Source organism: Notolepis coatsorum (genome assembly GCF_963971535.1).
Source record: "Notolepis coatsorum genome assembly, chromosome: 4".
In the NCBI taxonomy this organism is placed as follows: Eukaryota; Metazoa; Chordata; class Actinopteri; order Aulopiformes; family Paralepididae; genus Notolepis; species Notolepis coatsorum.
In genome coordinates, this window is record NC_140168.1 from 22,079,920 (window position 1) to 22,105,320 (window position 25,401).

General features: G+C 44.8%; 1 protein-coding gene across 5 annotated transcripts in view; it reads left to right on the forward strand.

The window, feature by feature from the left end:
• The window catches only part of ago4 (argonaute RISC component 4), a 101,519-nt gene extending 77,464 nt beyond the window's left edge, over positions 1-24,055 (forward strand). For 3 of the 5 annotated variants that reach the window (XM_084312622.1, XM_084312618.1, XM_084312620.1), the window contains exons 11-20: positions 164-325; positions 3,742-3,890; positions 5,096-5,280; positions 8,138-8,297; positions 11,355-11,526; positions 12,871-13,014; positions 16,914-17,048; positions 20,909-21,010; positions 22,595-22,794; positions 23,491-24,055. In XM_084312622.1, coding sequence (XP_084168748.1) covers positions 164-325; positions 3,742-3,890; positions 5,096-5,280; positions 8,138-8,297; positions 11,355-11,526; positions 12,871-13,014; positions 16,914-17,048; positions 20,909-21,010; positions 22,595-22,794; positions 23,491-23,599 — 1,518 coding nt within the window. In that variant the 3' untranslated portion in view covers positions 23,600-24,055. The remainder of the gene's footprint in view (positions 1-163; positions 326-3,741; positions 3,891-5,095; positions 5,281-8,137; positions 8,298-11,354; positions 11,527-12,870; positions 13,015-16,913; positions 17,049-20,908; positions 21,011-22,594; positions 22,795-23,490) is intronic. The other 2 variants (XM_084312619.1, XM_084312621.1) reach the window with 1 other exon arrangement.
• The last annotated feature ends 1,346 nt before the right edge of the window (positions 24,056-25,401 follow it).

Genomic DNA, 25,401 nt, shown 5'->3' on the forward strand with positions numbered 1-25,401 from the left:
ACAACCTTTTTGCCTCACGGTCATCATTCGATCTAAACTATAACTGATCGAAAAAACCGAAACAATTTGACATCACTGTCCCGAAACGTCTCTTTCTCCTACATACTACTGTCCGCCGGCTCTGCACCTTCACCCTCGTCACCATCACCTCTTCCCCCCACAGGTAAAAAGTAACAGCATGGTCGGGGGCCCTGACCCCTACCTGAAGGAGTTCGGCATCGTGGTCCACAACGACATGACGGAGGTCACCGGTCGCGTCCTCCCAGCGCCCATGCTGCAGTACGGGGGCCGTGTCAGTACGGACACCGGGAGGGACTGTGGCAGGGTGAGTACTGGGCAGGGCTCCCTCTCGCCTCTCTCTCTCTGGGGCCATCGTTCCAGAGGCAGCAGGGTGTGTTCCAGGTTGGCTGAGATTGAGTAGTCGGTGTGAGAATATTAAGCTAACAACAACGCATTAATCTTTTTTCGATCTCACATTGAATATTTTGTTAATTAACACCAGCAGGGGACATTTTTATTCGCATGAATAATTTCGTCATTGCACTTAAACTTTTGATCTGCAGTAGTTATCTTTTTGCAGTGAATAATTCATTCCTACCGTTGCGTAGTGTTACCTACCGGGCTGGTTCGCGAATCTGGTTTACGTGGGTCCAGTATTTGGCAGACCTGGAACTTAACCCTTGCCTCTCAGTAACGCGAGACTTCTCTTCCAAGCCTCCTTCGTCACCACTCGCTCTGATCTGAGTAGACCAGATGGGTCAGAAGTAAATAGGCGGGACATGGATGAACTGGTCGTCTGGTGGCCGTGAAGGAAAAGAGGAAGAGGAGGTCGACTGTAGAGATTCACCTGTTGAAAGTCGGGTGGCGCCGTCTCATTCGAGCACTGGTGCAGATCTAACGGGATGGGATGGGTGTAAGCAGTATCTCGCAAATTAATCTGGAGGAAGAAGTAGTTGTCCTTGTTGGCCGAATAGAAGATAATTTTTATTTGACTGCATTTCATTATTGATCTCTCTGCTAATTCCATCTAGGTGAAAAGTCGAGCACATTTTTGTTACATACTTGACATGCATACCGTCTTGACATAATGCACTAGTGCTGGAAGGTGAGAGGCTAGAGGCTGACTTGGGACTCAGGGATTGTGTGTACGGGAGAAATGGATGTTTTACTAACCAGGCGGGAGGCGGTCTGACTCTTTGCCACCCAGCATTGACATTTTATTTCTAAAGGGGCACTTCACTGAAAAACAATGCTGATTTTATTTTGCACATAATCTCACACATATCCCAAAACCCTGTAAATCGTTTTAATTTACTTTTGACAGTTACCCAGAGTTAATGAGTTTGAATATGTCCTCCAGTGATGTCATCGGAGGACATGGAATCCTCGTGTTGTTAAAAGGACGTCTTTTGTCTGGCATGACGTTGACGAGTACAGGGCAGTGCTAGGGCTGGGCGATTAATCGAAAGCGATCTCGATTCATAGACCTATGCAATCTCATTTCTAAACGATGACATATTTTTTTATTAAATTTATTTTTTTATTTTAAATTTTTTACTTAACCTTTTTAAATGATGACGATTCTAACTTGAGTTATTTTGTATGTTACAAGGTTAAGTCAAAGCACTTTCATATATGTTATGTTTAAGTCAAGCACTTTGATATATGTTATGTTGTCTGTTTAAGAGAGTGCAATAAATGATTTTATTGAAAAAATAATCGTGTGAGAGAATCGTGATCTCAATTCTTAGAGAGAAGAATCGGTTCACATTTTAGCAAGAATCGCCCCCAGCCCTACAGGGCACCATTTCGCTGATGGTGTGTCCTCTCACCGGGCTCCAGCACAGTCCAACGAGTTTTATTCTCTAAAGCAGCGTTTCTCAAACTACGGGTCGTGACCCAACAACACAAAAAAGAATCAAGAGAAAAACCGACGATCCCAACTCTAATCAAGTGTTCCACGTGTGTATTTGCCATGTCTCGCCCCTTCATCAACGGAGGCCGACACACAGTATTCCAATACACATCTCACTACATCCTGCGCATGTATAATCGCGGAGGCCACGTCTGGTCTTTTGTGTGTAACCTGGACTCGCAATGGATAATAGGTTAGTTATCACTCGGAAGCGGTGCCGGTTGGCCGCGATGAAATGGACTCTGTATCTGAGTGACATGTTGGTGTGAGGGGCCTTTCCTGGCTTGTATCTGAGTGACATGTTGGTGTGAGGGGCCTTTCCTCGCCTGTATCTGAGTGACATGTTGGTGTGAGGGGCCTTTCCTCGCCTGTATCTGAGTGACATGTTGGTGTGAGGGGCCTTTCCTCGCCTGTATCTGAGTGACATGTTGGTGTGAGGGGCCTTTCCTGGCTTGTATCTGAGTGACATGTTGGTGTGAGGGGCCTTTCCTGGCTTGTATCTGAGTGACATGTTGGTGTGAGGGGCCTTTCCTCGCCTGTATCTGAGTGACACGGGAGCATTTGCAATTGGCAATGAACACCCCAAAAATAGCATATGAAAATGGCCTAAAAGGCCATTTTATAATTTGAGATCATTAAATGCATTATGCACAGTTCTTGCACGAGGCCCAATCATTTAAAAGCGTGAATAAATGTATTGGCAGCTAGCCTGCAGGCCTTTGGTATAAATAAGTTTGTTTGTGTTGTAGAGAGATTCAGGACAGTAGGCCCATGTTATCTCTTCAGTCTGAGCTGGTATTCATGAAGCTTCTTGAGGAATACTGAGAATCTGATGATTTTTTTTTTTACACTGAATAAATAAGAGTATCCTGTATCCTAACTTAATATCGGCACTCGTGATCTAGGCGGCCATGTGAAAACAGGCCCCGATATCCATCTATTACAGTCCGTCTGGCCCCTTTTTTATTTCCCCTAAACAAACCCAACCTTGTGCCGACCGACTCTTCAAAAGGACTGCAGGCAGCTTGCATTTGGGAGCGCAATCAAAATGCGTTGCGTTATATGTATCTGGGAAGGGTGTGGGGGTTTTGAAGTTCCATTTTGTAGTTATCTACAAAGGGGGGGATCTGGCTTTCTGCCCATCCGCTCCCTGACCACCTGAGAGCACCACAGACTGGATGCTTTTAAAAAGGGCCTCAACTCATCTTTTGAATAGAGCCTTTTGTTGATTTTTATCTAGTTTTAGCTCCACGCATTTTATGTTCTTTTACCAGTTTTAGTGTTTTTTTTTTTTTTCTTTTTTTTTTTACTCCTTACTAGTTTTACTCTGGCTTATTTTATATTCTTTTTTTACTCTCTTGCTAGCTTTTATGTTCTTTCTTTTACAATGTAGCGCTTTGAGATTTGCTCCACAATTATAAAGCGCCCTACAAATGAAATATATTATTATAGGGATGTCCGATATTATCGGCCTACCGATATTGACATTAAAATGTAATATCTGAAATGATCAGTATCCGTTTTAAAAAAAGATAATTTTTTTATTTAACCTTTTATTTACCCAGGCAAATAAGAACAAATTCTTATTTTATTTATTGTCAAAAGTATGCATAATGTTGTGTTAATTCCACGACAAGAGATATGTTATGAAAAGTTATGTTAATTACCTGAAATTATATCTGTATCGGTTGATATCGGTATCGGAAATTAAGAGTTGGACAATATCGGATATCGGTAAAAAAGCCAATATTGAACATCCCTATATTATTATTATGATCTATCTGCTGTATTGGCTTGTCCAGCCGGGGGGTTGACTAAGAGAGTAGGGCCTCTCTCCGCAGAACAAGACTGTGGCCACGCCCAACCAGGGCGTGTGGGACATGAGGGGGAAGCAGTTCTACGCCGGGATCGAGATCAAGGTCTGGGCCGTGGCCTGCTTCGCCCCGCAGAAACAGTGCCGAGAAGACCTGCTCAAGTGAGTTCTGTGTGTCTGTTGACTTCCTGTCTTTTTCTGGCCGGGGGGGGGGGGGGGGGCGGCGTCGGTGGCTCAGGAGGTACCTATAGATGCTTTTCTGTTCCCTGACGGGGTCGTGTTGATGCTTTTCTGTTCCCTAACGGGGTCATATCAATGCTCTTCTGTTTCCTAACTGGGTCGTATCGATGCTTTTCTGTTCCCTGACTAGGGATGGGCGTGAGTAATCGATTGATCGATTACTCACGGCTATGATAAAACTCGATCTTAAATTTGTGTTTTAGACTTCGCTCTTTTATTTTGAAACCCCCCCGACCGGAAGTATTATTGTTGACAACTTGTGTCGTCCGGTTCTGTGCCTTGAGCTAACTCTAGTTAAGCTAGCTAATATTTGTCTTCCTTTTGACTTGTTGAAAATGTCTAGGATACAAATGTGTGGACGAAACGTGCATACGATAAAATACTTTGGCGGATACATACACACCCAAACTCGTCTCCGTGTGGACATGGAGAAGTGGGGTCGGGACACACTGTCGGGACACGCACACTGCACATAGCGGACATTTACGCATATAACGTAGACCATTTGCGCATATTTCTGCGGTCAAAAATAGTTAATAAAAGTTAAGACGTATGTAGCACCTACTTACTGGTCACAGGAGTCTTCAATGACATTTGGATGGTAATCCATTTTGTGAATCCATTTGTTGAAACTTGAAATGTGTTGGCAGATGACTCCTTATAAACACTGCTATCTAACGTTAGCAAGCTAAGCGTGTGCATAGCTCGACCGGTGTAACGTTAAGTAACTTGTGTTCCTCCACGAGTAATCGATCACTACTCAAGTACATCATGCGATCAATCGATCTTGATTTTTAATATTTTTTTATGCCCATCCCTATCCCTGACGGGGTCGGACTTGTATCAATGCTTTTCTGTTCCCTGATGGGGGGTCGTATCAATGCTTTTCTGTTCCCTGATGGGGGGTCGTATCAATGCTTTTCTGTTCCCTGACGGAGTCGTATCAATGCTTTTCTGTTCCCTGACGGCGTCGTATCAATGCTTTTCTGTTCCCTGATGGGGGGTCGTATCAATGCTTTTCTGTTCCCTGATGGGGGGTCGTATCAATGCTTTTCTGTTCCCTGATGGGGGGTCGTATCAACGCTTTTCTGTTTCCTGACGGCGTCGTATCAATGTTTTTGGGACAGGAGCTTCACCGACCAGCTGCGGAAGATCTCCAAGGACGCCGGGATGCCCATCCAGGGCCAGCCGTGCTTCTGTAAATACGCCCAGGGGGCGGACAGCGTGGAGCCCATGTTCAAGCACCTCAAGATGTCCTACGTGGGCCTGCAGCTCATCGTGGTCATCCTGCCCGGCAAGACGCCCGTCTACGGTATGACATGGAACACCACCGTGCATAATATCAAGTTCATAGACGAGCGACATTCTTTTGTTTCTCGGCCCCTCTGACAGAAGCAGTATACACACAAAACAGAAGCAGTATACTAGGGCTGACCCCTATTAGTCGATTAATCGGTCTAAAGGAGCCGTAGTCGACTGCCAACCTCTTAGTCGAATACAAAAAAATATATATATATTATATATATAATTTTGTATCATTCTTTCCAAAAGAAAAGAGGCCTAGAAGCGTGGCTAACGCTAATGGCACGCATACCAGAGGCTAACTGCCTAAGAAAACAGGCACAGAGGCACTGAAAGAGGATTTCACCCATCTAATGAACACACTAGACTAGACAAATATCAAGATGTATCCATCAGTGGACCAATTGCATGCTTTTGCAGAGGACAAGAAGCCTTCAGTCGACTCCTTCAGACATTAAGCACCCCCCACAGCCCAAATGGTATGATAAAAAAAAATAGTAGTCGACTTAACGGCAAATTTTGGCCAATCATAGTCTACTATCCAAATCCTTAGTCGGGGACAGCCCTACTGTATACACACAAAACAGAAGCAGTATATACACACACAGTGGTACAACAGAAGCAGTATATATACACAGTGGTACAACAGAAGCAGTATATATACACACAGTGGTACAACAGAAGCAGTATATATACACACAGTGGTACAACAGAAGCAGTATATATACACACAGTGGTACAACAGAAGCAGTATATATACACAGTGGTACACCAGAAGCAGTATATACACACAGTGGTACAACAGAAGCAGTATATATACACACAGTGGTACAACAGAAGCAGTATATATATACACAGTGGTACAACAGAAGCAGTATATATACACACAGTGGTACAACAGAAGCAGTATATATACACACAGTGGTACAACAGAGGCAGTATATACACACAGTGGTACAACAGAAGCAGTATATACACACAGTGGTACAACAGAAGCAGTACATATACACACAGTGGTACAACAGAAGCAGTATATATACACAGTGGTACAACAGAAGCAGTATATATACACACAGTGGTACAACAGAAGCAGTATATATATACACAGTGGTACAACAGAAGCAGTATATAGACACAGTGGTACAACAGAAGCAGTATATACACACACACAGTGGTACAACAGAAGCAGTATATACACACAGTGGTACAACAGAAGCAGTATATATATACACAGTGGTACAACAGAAGCAGTATATATACACAGTGGTACAACAGAAGCAGTATATATACACACAGTGGTACAACAGAAGCAGTATATACACACAGTGGTACAACAGAAGCAGTATATATACACAGTGGTACAACAGAAGCAGTATATACACACAGTGGTACAACAGAAGCAGTATATACACACAGTGGTACAACAGAAGCAGTATATATACATATTATTAGGCAGTATAGTATTATGTGCAAATCAGTAGTGTGCACAAGGCAGTATTATGTGCAAATCAGTAGTGTGTGTGCCAGGTAGTATTGTGTGCAAATCAGTAGTGTGTGTGCAAGGCAGTATTATGTGCAAATCAGTAGCTGGGACATAATAATAATAATTTTATTATAATTCATTACATTTATATAGCACTTTTCTAGACACTCCAAGCACTCAACATGACATGGATGACATGGATTTCAAATGGCACTGGTTTTCCTCAGTCACAGGCAGCTAGCTCAGCTGGACGTTTAGTGTTATTTGTTCATGAGTCTGACAGCCAGGGGGAAAACTGTCTGCTGGTCTGGGGTCTGCTGTCCCGCGCCTTGAGGGCCACACTGCTGACCCGTCTGCTGGTCTGGGGTCTGCTGGTCTGGAGTCTGCTGGTTGGAGTCTGCTGGCCCGGGCCTTTTTGCGGTTGAGGGCAGAGCAGTTTCCACACCAGTAGGGTTGGGTACCGAACTCTGTACTTGTACTTTTAAGTGTACCGACCAGATTACATTGGTACTACCGAGTACCGATTCACACTAGATCGATCCGTACCGAATTTTGGTACCTTTTTACATGTTTAGTATAAGATTGTAATATGCTAGACGAGAGGGAGCCTTTTCCACAAATATATATATTACTGTCCCGTCTCTGGGGTCGGAGGAGTTTGATAGTATTTACTGAGGATGGCCAGATAAGGTTGATATTTAAAAACATATTACATGATTTATTTTGTGTGGTGTGTTGCAACAATAAATAACAAAAAAAAATCTAAATAAATAACAATGTTGAAATTGACAACCGAGAGAGTTAAGTACAGAAAAAAGGTACCGTTGGATACTGATCCCGAATTCCAGGAACCGGTACTGGTACCGGTTCTAATGTGAACAGTACCCAACCCTACATACCAGGCCGCATCTATTCATGTGACGTCGTAGAGCTAATCTGTTGTAACATGCAACACAAGGCAAGGGGCGGCAGTGGCTCGGGAGGTAGAGCAGTTGTCTGGCAATCCGGAGGTTCCCGGTTAGATTCCCGGGCAGCGTGTCGAGGTGTCCTTGAGCAAGACACTTAACCCCTAATTGCTTCCGATGAGCAGGTTGGTACCTTGCATGGTTGCCTCCGCCGTCGGTGTGTAAGTGAATGGGTAAAATGTGAGTAACAAATTGGATAAAAGCGCTATATAAAAAAGCAGCCATTTACCATTCCCCTGCCCCTTGGTAATAAAGAAACATATGAATGAATGAATGAATGAATGAAGAATTGCAGAATGGGTACAATACAGTACGGCTCAATACACACAATTGTTAAGGGGATGCAGACCAGAGAAAGACTTTCGTCTTGTTTACATTAGTGTCCCCCATTTTCAATTCATACCTGTGTCTCTCCCCAGCTGAGGTGAAGCGCGTGGGGGACACCCTGCTCGGCATGGCCACCCAGTGTGTCCAGGTGAAGAACGTGGTGAAGACGTCCCCGCAGACCCTCTCCAACCTCTGCCTCAAGATCAACGCCAAGCTGGGAGGCATCAACAACGTCCTGGTGCCCCACCAGAGGTGAGTTCTCCCCCATCATCTCACATCCAAGCCTGAATCTGTGTTGTGAAGTTTGATCCTTTTTTTTCATAAAAATCCAACACGGCTGCAGAACGTTTCTCGATGCGGATATCTTTATTGTACAATTTCTTCCTGCTAAAAACTGTAGGCTGTTTTTTTTTTTATCACAAATCGATCAGACCGTATTAATTAATGTTGTGTTTCTATTTCAAATGTAGCCAAGAGTAAAGACCTTAACCCTATCAAAACGGCAGTCAAAGTGTATATTTTCAGCACTACGTTTGTTTACCGATGTTTTTAAGATTTAACCAAAATCAAGCGCCTTGCCCTTGCCTGGTTTTCGATAGTTTTCATAGTATTTTCTTTTATTCTATACAGTCTCACGGACCTCGGCGTATCATTGGGACTCATTCTGAGACCCTGAGATTGCAATGCCGGCCGATTCCTGCTGGGTGCAGTATCGCCTACCCTTTGAAACCTTATTTCACACTGTGTGTTACATTTTATATGGTCCGGGCGGAGAAATGGTACCCGGGCAAGTGAAAGGCTTCATTCGAGCCACTTGGAACGCGTCCAGCACACTTGATGCATAGTTTGTCCCTTTTCATGTCAGGGACACGATGGACATAAATACTGGAAATCGCGATCAGACAATTGGAATATTCATTTTGGAATACCTCCTAGCAAAGGTAAGGACTATATGACATCAATCCTACTTTGATCCTACAATGATTTCACATCGATCGCAACGACCATATGTCACCTATTCCAAAACGTATGCCGTTGCTGACGATCAGAGCATCACAAAACGACCCCCCCCCCCCCCCCCCCCCCCCCCTTGATGCCTTCATGATGAAACATAATACCTACCTTTGATTTGGAAATAGTATCGTGTCCAGGCGAGCAACGCCAACGACTTTTCCAAAATGCACATAGCGCTCCATAACTCAGCTTCCAGGACTTAGCCCGGATCACTCTGAAACTATACAATATTCACCACGGGATAACACGCAAACGTATACATGTTGGACGTGAGATAGTGACTGTTGAATGAGCCATAGTATTGTCTCCATAGCTATAATATAGATATAGCTCTGCAAACATCATGACACACCGTGAAAATGCCTATCTTTTAAAGCATGGCCCATTGACAGCAGGGATGGGGATACATGCTGGCCGTGAATGAGTTAATGGCATTAGGCAGAGTTTTTATTTTAATTTCTTTTTAAAGGGGAACTATTTTACTATTTCTTTCACTATTTGGGCACTTTTACACAATTCCTGTGAGTTTATGGAACACCTCTGTAATTATATATATTTTTTAATTCATTGTTTTGTATTTCTAATCAAGTCCTTAAAAACAGCGTTTTTCTACCTCAAGATCTCGAGCTGTTTTGAGCCTGGGCTCCTAAACCACTGCGCCGCGGCGCCGGCGCCTGAACATTATCATGCAGCGGTGTCTTTCTGACATCACAAATCATCACATTTTCAGATGACTCAGTTCAGTGAGGGTGAATATTGTGAGAGGAGAATTGGAAGAATGCGCCAATATGAGAATTAGAGACATAGATCATATTAATATAAGTCCACATAGCTAGGAAACAATGCTAAACACTGAAAAAGGCCATTTATAAGATAGTTCCTCTTTAACGTCTGTAACGACTATCGGAGGGCAACAGCTCGAACTCCCCATAGAGTGCGTGAGAGGGGTCACCCACTATCTTCCTAGCTTTCTTCCTAAGCACTAGATGTAGCTTACCGTAGTTGTTTTTGTGGCTTCCCTGTGGGTTTACACCAAATTCACTATCCCCTGCAACGTATTTCTTTTTATGTTCAGATTTCCATACCACATGGCCATGTTAAAGGTTAAGATTCTCTCCACTAGGTTCTTATAAACTGCTTCCACAATTGGCTTACTCACACAAGTTGTTGAGCTTACTTAACACTTTGAGTGCCACGGGTCCGGTGCTATCAACTTCAATGATAGAGCTCTCATATTTGCGAACGCATAAACTATTATGGCTATGTGTATAATATGGCCGTCGCTTATCAATGACTTGTTTGCAGTCAACATTGTCGAAACGGATTGTTTTTTAATCGGTTCATTTCTGTTTAATACCATTTTGAAAAACGCTCGTTTTATGAAAGTTCCAGAAGAAAATAAAGATTCTGTGATAAACGCCCTTTACTGGAATACACCTGAATATACAAAACACGTTGTAATTTTTTTGGCCTATTTATGAATCGCTTTCAAATAAACGCTAGATTATTGATAGTATATGTGTACTTATGCACGCTATAGAAGCGGGCTGAAAAATCGATTATCTTATTTCCTGATCACACACACAGACATACACACATATGGCACACGCTGATATATAGGTGAAAATAGCTCCGATTACCCCAAGACTGGTAAAATAGATTCCTTACCTCAGATCAGATGTTCTCCAAAAAGATTATTCCAATTCCTGATCGCCATTCCAAATATCGATCGCGTTTATAAAATGTATATTGAAGGTTATGATGCACTATGAATCATTGTTTTTAAGTCACTTCCTCTTTCTTTGATTAAAGTTTTATTTTTTTTATTATCAGTTGACAACTGATACCGTCTTCTATCATAATCCTCCTTGCCTATATTACTACCTACTATACTAATATGTATTTACTACTATGCTGCACTCAACACTGATGAACATTGTTACTCAGCTGAAAGAGTTGTACCCTTCCTGCTGACTTGTCGTACAGAACTTGTACACACTTGAACTTGAACACACACACACACACACACACACACACACACACACACACACACACACACACACACACACACACACACACACACACACACACACACCCTACACTTTAACATGCACACACACTATGTACTGTAAATAATTGACAGTTTTATCTTGCCTCATTTTATATTTTACATCTTATTTGATCCTACTACTACTACTCATTGTTACCATTCTTGTATTCATTGTTGTTTCTTAATTGTGCACCGTTGCAGTTTCCTTGACGGACCCGTCTTTGTCCCCCCCCCACCCCCCTCAGGCCCTCGGTGTTCCAGCAGCCCGTCATCTTCCTGGGGGCCGACGTCACGCACCCTCCTGCGGGCGACGGCAAGAAGCCGTCCATTGCGGCGGTGGTGGGCAGCATGGACGGCCATCCCAGTCGCTACTGTGCCACCGTGCGGGTCCAGACGTCACGGCAGGACCTGTCCCAGGTACCAAACTCCTCCCAAAAAGTCAGAACAGTCGTCTGGTAATCCGGAGGTTTCCGGTTCGATTCCCGGGCAGCGTGTGCGGGACGGATGGGAATTGTAAAAGAGCTTTGGATAAAATAACTATATAATGCTTTTATTGTGGCGGTTTATCAACGAGGAAGTATAAAATAGACACTTTAATATTGCCAATATAAGTGCATAACAGTGTATTATTAATACACTGTATTAACCCATTTCTCACATTTATTAACACTTTGAGCGCCACGCCTGGTTTTCCGTTTTACCGGCTGAATGCCACCATCGGCGCCAATGTTAACGTTAATATCGCCTAATCTATGTTTTCAATTATGGCTATGTGTCTAATCTGCCCATCGCATTATCAAAGACTATTTTCCAGTCAGTGCTGTGAAGGCAGATTGTTTTTTTATCGCGTCGTTTCCGTTTCAGAGCAGTTAGAAAAGCCCCCGTTTTGATATAAAAAAACAGCTCATTCTGGAGCATTCTATGAAAATCGTCTTTTAGTGGAATATTCCACAACGTTGATATTCGTCGGCCTTTTTATGAATCGTTTTCAAATAAACGCTAGATGATCAATATTATACGTGCACGCAAGCACATTACGGCCGTGCACTGATAATCGCTCCGTTGATTTCCTCTCGGACTTTTACAGTGAAACCGAAAGACATTTCACAAAACAGCTTATAACTTCATCAAACTTACTCTGATTATCCTAACACTGATAACATAGAGTCCTTACCTGACATCAGATGGTATCCAACTGGTATATTCCAATTCCTGATCACCATTCGAAAAAATCGATACGTGTATGGATCCAACGCGATACTGTAGATCTCCATGATCCGCGGGGATCTGAGGATCCAGAATGAACTGTGGTAACCCCGGCTGGATCAGTGAACTGGAAAATGTGGAGTACCGGATTTTTTTCCCCATTCATTTTCATTGAGTCCATTCCAAAATCACTTACCGTATGTCATCTGGGAGACGACAGGGGGCGCTTTTTTCCACAGTGAGCGCCGGCGCCGCTCAGCTATACTCGGGTAGGCTCGGGTGATGCAATAATTTTTCAGATCGTTAAAAAAAAAAAAAAAAAAATCAGAGAAATCTCGTGAGTGGCTAGCAACCACCTATAAAAAAACCCAGAGAAATCTCGTGAGTGGCACGGAAAGTGTAAAAAGCATTTGGATTAGAGAGCTTGTGCGTTTAGAATTGAGTTATTTTTGTGTTTTGTAATTTTAGTCCGATACGTTCTGGATCACTTCGTTGCACCTTGGTTCAATATGGCTGTTTTTTTAAAACTAGATTGTGTCTGTTGTGGTTTTCCAGGAGCAGCTCTTCAGCCAGGAGGTCATCCAGGACCTGACCAACATGGTGCGGGAGCTTCTCATCCAGTTCTACAAGTCAACACGCTTCAAGCCCACCCGCATCATCTACTACCGGGGCGGGGTGTCGGAGGGGCAGATGAAGCAGGTGAGACAACTTGCCCTAACCTAAGGCCTCAACAGTCACAGCAGGAATATGGCTCGTTTTAGCCTTGGTTGCAACGTGGTGGACAAAAAAAAGTCTGGACACGTTTTTAGTAAAAACAATAATATTTATTTACCACTACTACTCTAATTGTACAAAATGGTGGAGAGCTGGGTGCACCAGCCTCCTTGGTTCAGGATATAACGATAGTTTTTTACGAGCAGCAAAAAAGAGCAAGGATCAAAATGGTGAGAACAGGTGAGAGACAACAGTGACGAGCTCCTGGGCCCTCATTTATCAATAATGCGTAGAAAGTGTTTGATTTTCGTTCCTAAGCACGGAATTTAGAATGTCTCTACGCACAGAAAAATCTGGATTTATCAACCGTGCATGCACACGTCGTACGCACACTCCGTGTTGATAAATACCAATGTTCTTGCCGTCTATGCTCGTGCATGATTGTAAGCATTTGCATACTGAACCGCCCATAATTAACCATATATGGTAATGCAACACCCCCATGGAATGTAGAATAATGGACTAAGCGGACTTGAAACTTCACTGAGAGCGAGTCCTCCGTGATCAATCTCGCTCTGTGAAGTTTCAACGCAGGTCATCTATTCTAACCAACAAATTGAAGCTAGAAAGCATTTCGTTGTGACTAATCTTATTTGGAAACATGACACGCAAAATAATAGTATTTAGCTTTTTATTTTAAACCATATTTAATCGCATTTGGAGGTGGGTGTTCTGCGTCTGCCCCCCCCTGTGCCAAACAAGCAGACCAACTGCGCTCTAAAGGGCTCTTGTTCGTGCGTGATCCCGTTATAATTGCACTCCTATTGGGTCGTTCGTTGGGTTGGTCAGAGTCATTAATTATGGCTTCAGTGGATAACCCCGATCACCTGCAATTAAGTGATATTTTAATTACAGATACCCCAGTAATAACATTACAATTAAATTCAATACAATGCGTGCCTTCCTCCCGGTCACCAGCCAGAAACGACATATCAGCCAAATGCGCATCGCAACATTGACTGAGTGGGTGGAATCCCTTTCTATTCACATAACTGAGTTTGTGATGGAGCTGTGACAGCTACATGGGTGGTACAGTAAGTCTATTGCTCAAGCCATCTCCAATATCACGATGGACAAAGACCCGAGGGTGGAGAGGACTTGAATGTGCATGGGGATGGCATTTGTGCGTTTTGTTCCACGCTCCAATTTGGGTCCCAAATTGCGGTACAAATCAAGGAGAATGTGTCTCGGGTAGCGGACTCTAGTTAATATTATGTTCTCTCGGCAAATAGACTGCGATATATTTCTTAAAACGGCTCCCCACGGAGCGCAGTCAGCGCACCCCGTAGTATTCCGATAACGCTATATAGATAAACCATGCATGCTGCATTCATTCGGAAAGAAAGACTTATTCCAAATGCTATTTATAGGGTTTGACAATAATTACACTACTGTCTCTATTTTACAATTAACTATAATGAATTACGGGTCATACAGAACATGTCGGTGTTGAAACTAATGCATGAAAGTCCATCTCATGTTGCAGTATTCATATTCTACCGCTTGGTGACATGTACGCACGGTCTGAGCTGTGCGTAGATATACGCACAATCTCAAGCACACGTTCATTTTGATAAGTCCCACACTTTGCTTAGAAATGATCGTACGCACGGTTTTACGCACATATCTGTGCGTACGCACCATTGATAAATGAGGGCCCTGGTCTGCTTGTAGAGGGCGTGGAGCCTCGTCACCACACCTGTGTCCAATTTATACAGAAGCGGTGTCAATTACAACCGAACAATTAGTGACACTACACTCTCACCACCATGTGAATGTTACACAGATGGGAAATATACCCACCACCATGTGAATATACACCACAGACAGTAAGTATGTGTGAAAGTACACATAACGGGGTCTGAGGGGCGGATGAAGCAGGGTGAGACACTGAGGGAGGGATGAAGCAGGTGAGACACTGGGGGAGGGATGAAGCAGGTGAGGGGCTGAGGGAGGGATGAAGCAGGTGAGACACTGAGGGAGGGATGAAGCAGGTGAGACACTGGGGGAGGGATGAAGCAGGTGAGGGGCTGAGGGAGGGATGAAGCAGGTGAGACACTGAGGGAGGGATGAAGCAGGTGAGACACTGGGGGGCGGATGAAGCAGGTGAGACACTGAGGGAGGGATGAAGCAGGTGAGGGGCTGAGGGAGGGATGAAGCAGGTGAGACACTGAGGGAGGGATGAAGCAGGTGAGACACTGAGGGAGGGATGAAGCAGGTGAGACACTGAGGGAGGGATGAAGCAGGTGAGACACTGAGGGAGGGATGAAGCAGGTGAGGGGCTGAGGGAGGGATGAAGCAGGTGAGACACTGAGGGAGGGATGAAGCAGGTGAGGGGCTGAGGGAGGGATGAAGCAGGTGAGACACTGAGGGAGGGATGAAGCAGGTGAGACACTGAGGGAGGGATGAAGCAGGTGAGACACTGGGGGAGGGATGAAGCAGGTGAGACACCGAGGGGGTCTGAGCTGTCCTTTGTCTGGTTATGCAGCCGTCAGTAGCAATGCTCTTTGAACGGGGAGCCGTCTGTATTAACCCTTTCACTGCCACACTACACAGAAGGTTAACCCTTTACTATCACACTACCGACGGTAACCGTCGGTAGTGTGATAGTAAAGGGTTAACCTTCTTTTTATTATTATTTTTTTTCTCGTGATTTTTCCCCCCCCCCCGCATCCCAATTTTCCTCTCATGCCAATTCTCCCTCCCCTGTCCTGATCGTTGCTCGCATGTGCCCCCCACTGGCCGGTCGTAGGGAGGATAGAAGCCCATCACATGTCCCCTCCGATACATGTGGAGGCAACCAGTCACTTCTTTTCACCTGCCAGCGCGGACTCTCATTGGCGAGGTGTAACGTGTGGGAGGCTCACACTGCCCCCGCCATTTCCTGTCTTTGCTGTGCAGGCGCCCTGACCGACCTGTAGGAGTCGCTGTTTACAACGACCAGACTACCACCCATCAACTCCCCTCCCGCTGACTCTGCCAATTGAGTCAGTATGACGGCCGGCCCGAGCCGGAGGCAACGCTGACAGCCGGATTCGAGACCGGTGTCTCTTGCGTTGGTGACGAGCGCAATGTCCGCTGCCCCACCCAGCCGCCCAAGGGGTTTACCTTCTGTAGTGTGGCAGTGAAAGGGTTAACCTGCTGTGTATTGTCACAGTGAAAAGGTTAACCGTTTGGCAGTGCGGCAGTGAAAGGGTTAAGAATCTGTCATACATGTTGTTTCTCTTTCATATTTGAGTAGTGAATGGCACGGAATGGTTAATTTGGTAAATTCTGTGATATAGAAATGTGATCAGCTTCTACACATGCACCATCCCGTGGGTTTCTTGCCACAGAGACCCAACTTCTCGACATTTCAGTGGAGTCTCTTGTTTACTGCTGTGATGAATCTAATGCGACTTGTGAGTGAAAATAACTAATTGTACGTAATTTTGAGAAGTTGTGACTATTTCAACAACTTCGGGGCGTACCGTTGCCCCGTGAGATCTAAAGTACACTTCAGTCTGATGTTAATTTGTCCAGCTGTGTGATATGAAGATGACAAAGCAATGACAAAATCTCACTTGGGTTACCTTTAAAAAATTTAATTAAATTATAAATAAATGTTTTATGTTTTTTGTAGATTATTCATTTTTTGGACACTTCCGGCAGAGAGGAAGTATGGGAGGATAGATGGGGGAGGACATTTGGCAAAGGTCGCCGGGTTCCGGGAGTCGAACCCGGGACGGCCGCGTTACACTGCAGTGCGTTACGTGGTGCGCCACCCTGCCGCCCTTGGGTTACCTTTTTGTAAATGGTTGCCCTAACGATGTGTGTGTTTCCAGGTGGCGTGGCCGGAGCTCATAGCCATCAGGAAGGCCTGCATCAGCCTGGAGGAGGACTACCGGCCCGGCATCACCTACATCGTGGTGCAGAAGCGCCACCACACCCGCCTCTTCTGCTCCGACAAGGCTGAGAGGGTCAGTAGGGAGTCACTCTCCTGGGGGCTATGGGGTGGTGGGCTGGTGCTTGTTCATTGTTGTTAGATTTAGGAAAGAACAATAGTAGAATATTTAAAGGAGCAATAGGCGGCCGTCGATTTTGGGCAGAACTAGGAAATATTTTCAAATCCTTAAACCGAAATCGACAACGCCCTTCCCAATCGGAACGCACCAGGATGCCTCCAAAGCCAACGCCCAGCTAGGTAGGTAGCTAGAAGGCAGCTAGGTAGCTAGCAGGCTATGTGTTAGCAGCTAGGTAGCTAGCAGGCAGCTATGTGTTAGCAGCAGGCAGCTAGGTAGCTAGCAGGCTATGTGTTAGCAGCACGCAGCTAGCAGGCTATGTGTTAGCAGCTAGGTAGCTAGCAGGCAGCTATGTGTTAGCAGCAGGCAGCTATGTGTTAGCAGCAGGCAGCTATGTGTTAGCAGCAGGCAGCTAGGTAGCTAGCAGGCTATGTGTTAGCAGCTAGGTAGCTAGGAGGCAGCTATGTGTTAGCAGCAGGCAGCTAGGTAGCTAGCAGGCTATGTGTTAGCAGCTAGGTAGCTAGCAGGCAGCTATGTGTTAGCAGCAGGCAGCTAGGTAGCTAGCAGGCTATGTGTTAGCAGCACGCAGCTAGCAGGCTATGTGTTAGCAGCTAGGTAGCTAGCAGGCAGCTATGTGTTAGCAGCAGGCAGCTATGTGTTAGCAGCAGGCAGCTATGTGTTAGCAGCAGGCAGCTAGGTAGCTAGCAGGCTATGTGTTAGCAGCTAGGTAGCTAGGAGGCAGCTATGTGTTAGCAGCAGGCAGCTAGGTAGCTAGCAGGCAGCTATGTGTTTGCAGCAGGCAGCTATGTGTTAGCAGCAGGCAGCTAGGTAGCTAGCAGGCTATGTGTTAGCAGCTAGGTAGCTAGCAGGAAGCTATGTGTTAGCAGCAGGCAGCTAGGTAGCTAGCAGGCTATGTGTTAGCAGCAGGCAGCTAGCAGGCTATGTGTTAGCAGCTAGGTAGCTAGCAGGCAGCTATGTGTTAGCAGCAGGCAGCTATGTGTTAGCAGCAGGCAGCTAGGTAGCTAGCAGGCTATGTGTTAGCAGCTAGGTAGCTAGCAGGAAGCTATGTGTTAGCAGCAGGCAGCTAGGTAGCTAGCAGGCTATGTGTTGGCAGCAGGCAGCTATGTGTTAGCAGCAGGCCTTTTGTATACACGCGCAATTGTAATGCGCATAACGAGCGCCTGTCACTAGAGGGTTTGATAGACGGCTTGCTTGTTGTTTTAGCTCTTGCCCCTTACCGCCCCTTTCATTTTGGTGTCAAATGTTTTTATTTTTATTTTTTTTAATACCATCTATTACTATTACTATGAAGATATAATACAAAATCTTACGCCTATTGATCCTTTAATGTATCTGAAAACTGAATCCATTTCTAGTTCCATTCCTAAACTGGCAGTGTCACAGTTTGAGCTAGATTTCCGTGAAATATAGATGCAAACGCAGGCGTAAGCTCAGAGGGTTGGAGTAGGAGGAATTCATTATTAGCAGAGGGAGTTGGGGCAGGCTTCAGCTCCTCTCATTCCCTTTAAGAACAAGGCGCGGCCGGGTAGTGCAGTGGACTAAGCGCCTGTCTACCACCACAGAGACAGTGGGATCGAATCCAGCTGTGGTGCTTCCGGGTTGGCCGACCATCCATACTAACACAATTGGCAGTGTTAGAGGGTGGGAAACCCGGCGAGGGTGGGTCCTGGTCGTTGTAAACAGTGACTCCTACAGTTCGGTTGGGGCGCCTGCACAGCAAGGGAAGGATCTAAGAGAGGTAGTGTGACCTTCCACACGTTACACTCTCCCAGTGAGAGTCCACGCTGCCAGGTGAAAAGAAGCGGTGGGCTGGGTACACATGTGTCGGAGGAAGCATGTGATAGTCTCCGCCCTCCCGGACCGACGGTAGGGGGTAGAGTGCGCAACGACCAGGAAGGGGATTGGGAAAGGGCATAACGACTAACATTGGGAGGGGAGGAAAACGGGGAAAAAGGAGGAAAAAGATCAAATAAAAAAATAAATAAAAAAGAACAAGATGTGCCTGGTGTGATATTCAGTTGACTTTCGATGAATGTTACTTCAGCCTGTCTTCCTTCAGGATGGACTCTGCGCTGTGTTGTCGAAGTAAAGTCACTCGAATGAAATCTCCCCTTGAGATAATAATACGACACATAGGTCCTTCTCTGTATGAGCTGAAGCACCTTGCATGGTCGCCGCCGCCGTCAGTGTGTGACTGACTGGGTAGAATGTGAGGAACAAATTGTAAAGCGCTTTTTAAATGCAGTCATCATATTTAAGACAAATTCATGATCTCCATAGATTGACCCAACAAAAAGTAAAAAAGATGAGGCAGTGTGCAGGTAATTATTCTACAGGCTGATCTCTCTGTCACTCCTCCACACGCCAAAGAGAATGTTTGCTCCATTATATATAGCCAATATAAATATTTTCCAGCCAGCACAGTAGCCTATAGTCTACATCTAACGTTTGACAGTCCTCAGTCTTCCTCACAGTTAATCCAGTGGACCCTGAGGAAGATTCTCGACAGTGTAGACTATTATTGCTGCTGGCTCGGAAGATTTTTTGAATACGAGCAATAGGGCTGTTAGAGCTGTACCGAATAGTTCGAAGCTTCATCCATAACGTTGACATTCGAATTCTAAATCAACATTCGAAATATATATATTAGGGCTGACCCCTATTAGTCGACTAATCGGTCGAAAGGAGCCGTACTCGACTGCCAACTGCCAACCTCTTAGTCTAATACAAAAAAGAAAAATAAGAAAAATATATATATATATAATTTTTTTTTTATCATTCTTTCCAAAATAAGAGGCCTAGAAGCGTGGCTAATGCTAATGGCACGCATACCAGAGGCTAACTGCCTATGAAAACAGGCACAGAGGCACTGAAAGAGGATTTCACCCATCTAATGAACACACTAGACTAGACAAATATCAAGATGTATCCATCAGTGGACCAATTGCATGCTTTTGCAGAGGACAAGAAGCCTTCAGTCGACTCCTTCAGACATTAAGCACCCCCCACAGCCCAAATGGAATGATTAATAAAAAATAAATTATTATTATTATTTATTTTTTAGTCTACCAATAGTCTACTAACGGCAAATTTTGGCCAATCATAGTCGACCATCCAAATCCTTAGTCGGGGACAGCCCTAATATATATTTTATGTGTATTCATTCCGTTTAAACCAATGGGGTTTTTCTTCACAGTTGCAGATAAAGATTAGGCTACACTAATATTATAGTATTATACTATTATAGTATATGACTCATCATAAGAATTTAAATAAAACATTTATCATAAATGATGTACATGTAGCCTATCTGTGTCCGCTTGGCTCAACGCTTTTATCCAAAGCAATTTACAAGTTCTGTACGACGAGTCATCAGGAAGGGCACAACTCTTATCAGCTGAGTAACAATGTTCATCAAAGTGTTGAGTGCTACAGGTTAGTATATATTAGGACAAGTGCATGACAGTAAGGTTAGTTAGGGACTAGCCAACTATTCGGCCTCGTCTGTCTTCTCGTCCCTTTCTCTCACTGCGTGTTGTGCTCACGGTTGCATTCGATTGTCTTGAACAATTGTTATGTAATCCCCGTCGGCGTGTTATCTTCCGTGCGTGATGACGCGTATTGATTTGATGATTGTGATCCACACACGAATGCATTAACCACAGGCGCCTGACCAAATTGCCGATCAAATTGCGTCTCCGCCGGCCCTTCGTCGCCACGAAAATACAGCCTTTTGTGTCCAAAATGGTATTTGATTGATGATTGATGATGATGATGATGATGTTGGCTTCCTGCAGGTTGGGAAGAGTGGCAATGTGCCAGCCGGCACCACGGTGGACAGCACCATCACACACCCCTCAGAGTTTGACTTCTACCTGTGTAGCCATGCTGGGATACAGGTGAGGGCCAGAACACGCACCCTGCTGCATACAGTCTTTAAATGTACACAGAGAAGATGTTTGACTGAAAATGTTGTTTTTAGTGACTAACTCCGAATTGAAATGGCACCAGCTCTGACACTCTGTTTATATAGCGCATTTAAAAGCTCAGAGAGCCGACCAAAGTGCTGTACAGTAACTACAGAATTAAAAACTATAGACATAGTCACACAGTGTAACAGAGGACAATACAACATGACAAAACTTATTTATTTAAATCATTTACCGGGGCCAGTTTTGAATTGCAGCCTCCCGTAGGTGCCCTTTTTAGAGCGGTTTTGAAGGTGGGTAGGGATTCACATTTTTTTACGGCTGTGGGTAGGGCGTTCCACATTGTTGTGGCATAATTGCGAAACGCGGTTAGTCCCTTGTTTGAGCCGAATCTGGGTTGAACATGATTTGTGGAGCTCCCTCTGGTGTTGTGGTCGTGGTATTCACTGACCTTTGGGAAGTATTTTGACATGTACAGTACATGGGTACCTTAGTGGTGTAGTGTATCTTGTAGACCAGGCCCATTGCAAGTTGCTGTACTCTGTCGTCTACTCTAAGCCATCCTAGGTTGTCAAAATGGGCAGGGGTAAGGTGGGTTTTAGGAGTAAGGTCAAGCAGTAGTCTGACCAGTTTGTTTTGTGATGTTTGTGGTCTTGTTTTTAGTGCCTTTGAGGTGTTTTAGTACCATGAGGTGCAAGCATAGTCGTAGTACCCTTGAATGAGTGCTACTGTTAGTCTTCAGGGTATTCTTGTTTACCAGAGAGGAGATCCAGTACAAGAATCGAGTTTGTTGGTTGACTTTTTTGATTACATTGGATGCCATTTTGTCACAGGAAAGATTTGCCTCTAGAACCTAGGTATGTAATTTCATCTTTCCTTGTGACAATATTGTCACCCACTGTAACTGAGAAGCCGTTTGTCTTGCTGAGTTTGTTATTTGAACCGAAGAGAATGGATTCTGTTTTACCCAGGTGTAATGATAGTTTGTTATCAGCGAGCCAGGTGCAGATTCTGCCGAGTTCAGAGCGGAGGGCTTTTTCAACCTGCAGGGCTGAGTTGTCCACGAATAGGAACAAGTTTTGATTCATTGATTGATTCTTCATTAATAGATTGCAGAATGGGTACAATACAGTACGGCTCAATACACACAATTGTTAAGGGGATGCAGACCAGAGAAAGACTTTCGTCTTGTTTACCTGAGGGTCCCCCATTTTCAATTCATAATGTTACATTTATTGCAGGCACAAGCTGAGGACATTTCATTTGCATAAATTAGGAACAGTAACGGTCCTAGTATGCTTCCTTGTGGAACACCACAGCTCACTGGGAGGGGGGGATAGTGTACCGTTTACCTCCACCATCTGTTCTCTCCCCTCCTAAAGGGGATTTTATATAACAGGCAGCGGATCAAAGCACAAATAAGCATAAGCCGTGCAAAAGAGTTGGACTTTACACTTGATGGGCAGGGCAATGCAAGAAATCTCAAAACAAACAAACACGTGAATCTCATTAATCTCCGTCACGCCGTTGTGCCATTCCCTCGTCTTCCCTCAGGGCACCAGTCGTCCCTCCCACTACCACGTCCTGTGGGACGACAACTGCTTCACGGCAGACGAGCTGCAGCTGCTCACCTACCAGCTGTGCCACACCTATGTGCGCTGCACGCGCTCCGTCTCCATCCCCGCTCCCGCCTACTACGCCAGGCTAGTGGCCTTCCGCGCGCGCTACCACCTGGTGGACAAGGACCACGACAGGTAAGCGGATACTGGGGCAGGTCCGGTACTAGGGTTGCACGATTTTGGGAAATAATCTAGCTGCGAATTTTCTGAATATTTTTTTTAAGCAGCCCCGCAGAAGTTTATTGCAATTTATTTTTTTATTTGATAATTGCATCATTCCAAATCGCGATTTCGATTTAAAATCGATTAATCGTTCAGCCCTATCCGGTATAGAGACGCGGTTCACGTGTGGAACCTGGTCCTTAACCCTTTCACTGCCACACTACCTGAACTATCCACACACAAGTACACATGAGCACACACACACATACACGCATGCTGCAATGGCTTTAAACAAAATGTCACTTTAAACTAAATGGAAAGGTCACTTTAAAGGAATGAGGAAAATAAAGGTCACTTTAAGGTAGAACCGATGTGGTTCTTGTATCGTTTAGATATAGTAAGTATAGCATGATGACATAGACTTAAAACTGTATATTGTATAGTAGTGTACATAGGACCCAGTGCCTTCTCAGGAATTTAGCATGTCTATTTTATCATGCCCATTTTATGTCTTTTTATTATCTGTTTTTTTTTATGTCTTATTATTTATTAGTATTATTGCACAATCGAAGCGGGCATGACCACCCGCATTTCACTGTATGCCCTGGTATGTATGTGACAAATAAATCTCTGTCTGTATCTCTCTCTCTCTCTCTCTCTCTCTCTCAGCGCGGAGGGCAGCCACGTGTCGGGCCAGAGTAACGGCCGGGACCCCCTAGCGCTGGCCAAGGCCGTTCAGATCCACTACGACACGCAGCACACCATGTACTTTGCCTGAGCAACGCCAGCCAGCTCCCCTCTCTCTCTCTCTCTCGTCCGCATTGCCCTTCTTGCCAGTCTCTCTCTCTTTCTCGTTTTCTTCGTCTGTCCATTTCTCTCTCTCTCTCTCTCCGTCTCTCCCCGTCTCTTATCGTGTTCTTGATCTGCACCAAAGCGTCTCGAGGCCACCGGGAGCTGCCGTGTCTCCCCCCCCTCTCTGGCGCCTCTCTCTCGTCTGCCAGACAGAACCCAGTCGAGGCCGGCGGGTCCCAGTCGAGACGCCTTTTCACTTACCAGCAGTCTGGCACTGAGAGACATTTTTGTGGGTTTCCGTTGCACAGAAGAAAAGACTAATACAAAAACAACCCACCTACACGCATTATATATATATATATAGACAGTTACACATATATATATATATATATACACCACAAGTTGAGCCATTATTTTGAGTTTGTTTTTGGGTTTTGAATGTCCATATATATATATATATCTATTTTTTTGTTTTGTAAGATACTCTGAGCGGGGGGTGGACTGGCGCGTACGGGGGGGGGGGGTGGACTGGCGTGTGCCAGGGGGGGGGGGGGGGGGGGGGTGGACTGGCGTGTGCCAGAGCAGCGCTTTCAGCTCTCCCAGCTAAGCAGGACTCTGATCTACTTTTACCTCAAAAGCCCCTTCGGGCAAAAATCTGTCACGCGGTCTTTTGGTTTGGGTGGGGGGGGGGGGGGGGGGGGGGACTCTGCATGAGAAGAGTCGGAGATGGGCGTCAACCTTTTGAGAATGATGATATATATATATATATATATATATTTCCTTTTTACGAACGTGTGTTTTAACTTTTTTCTCCTTTTACGGTCTTTTACAAGCGAGGTGACCTGGGTATCCATGCCCATTACTTATCTTCTTCTCCCATTTTAGCGAAGAATAAGTGCTTGTGTGTGTGTGTGTGTGTGCGTTCGTGTATATACATGTACTGGTGTGTGTGTGTGTGTTTGCGTATGTGTGTTTCATGGCAGGCCACTGAATTGTAAAGGGAAAGCAAGGAGATAACTGCTGTAAATGCCTCAGATTTGATGTTTTTTTTATATTCACACATAACCGTAGATATATAACAAATATTTACATCTATAGAAGCAACTTTGGAACACACTTATGACGGGCCTCACGGAGCCTGGTGGGGATATCTGTAGCAGTCCTGGGTCGAATACTAATTGAAATCCTTTCAATTGCTTTTGAACTTTTTAGACGGGGTGAGAGTTTGCATTACACGCGGAGCAATCCAACTTTTGTTCTAGAGAAGATCTGGTGAACCCCCCCTCCCCCAAAAATAAAATAAATAAATAAGAAATCCCCCAACTGAATTAATTTCAAATAGTATTTGGAAGTCGGGTCTGATTTTTGTAGCAGTCGTAACCTGTGGTCCAGCCGGTGACTCTGGCTCAAGCATTGGGACCCGTTATGGCTGTTGCGGCTGAAGGCACTAAAACACCAGACTCTGCGTTGGCTTCTTCTTTCGGGCCTCGCCGCGTGTAGAGAGGACCCGTCGATCTGAAAAGGTGTGGTGTTCTAGAAGTATAATGACACTGTTTGGACGTAGCGTATGGTTATTCTGTCCTGACGGGGGCGCTAGTCGTCTTCTCTTTTGAAGGGGCCGGAAACGTAGGCGTTCTTTTTAACCCCCGGTCTCCTTTTCTAATACCGGCCACTGCACTGACCTGACCCGGGACACTAGGCAAAGCAACGGAGGGCACTGTTATCTCTTTTACCTTTATGCATTTATACATAAGAATCAACAAAGCAGATTTGTAAGAGTTTAATATA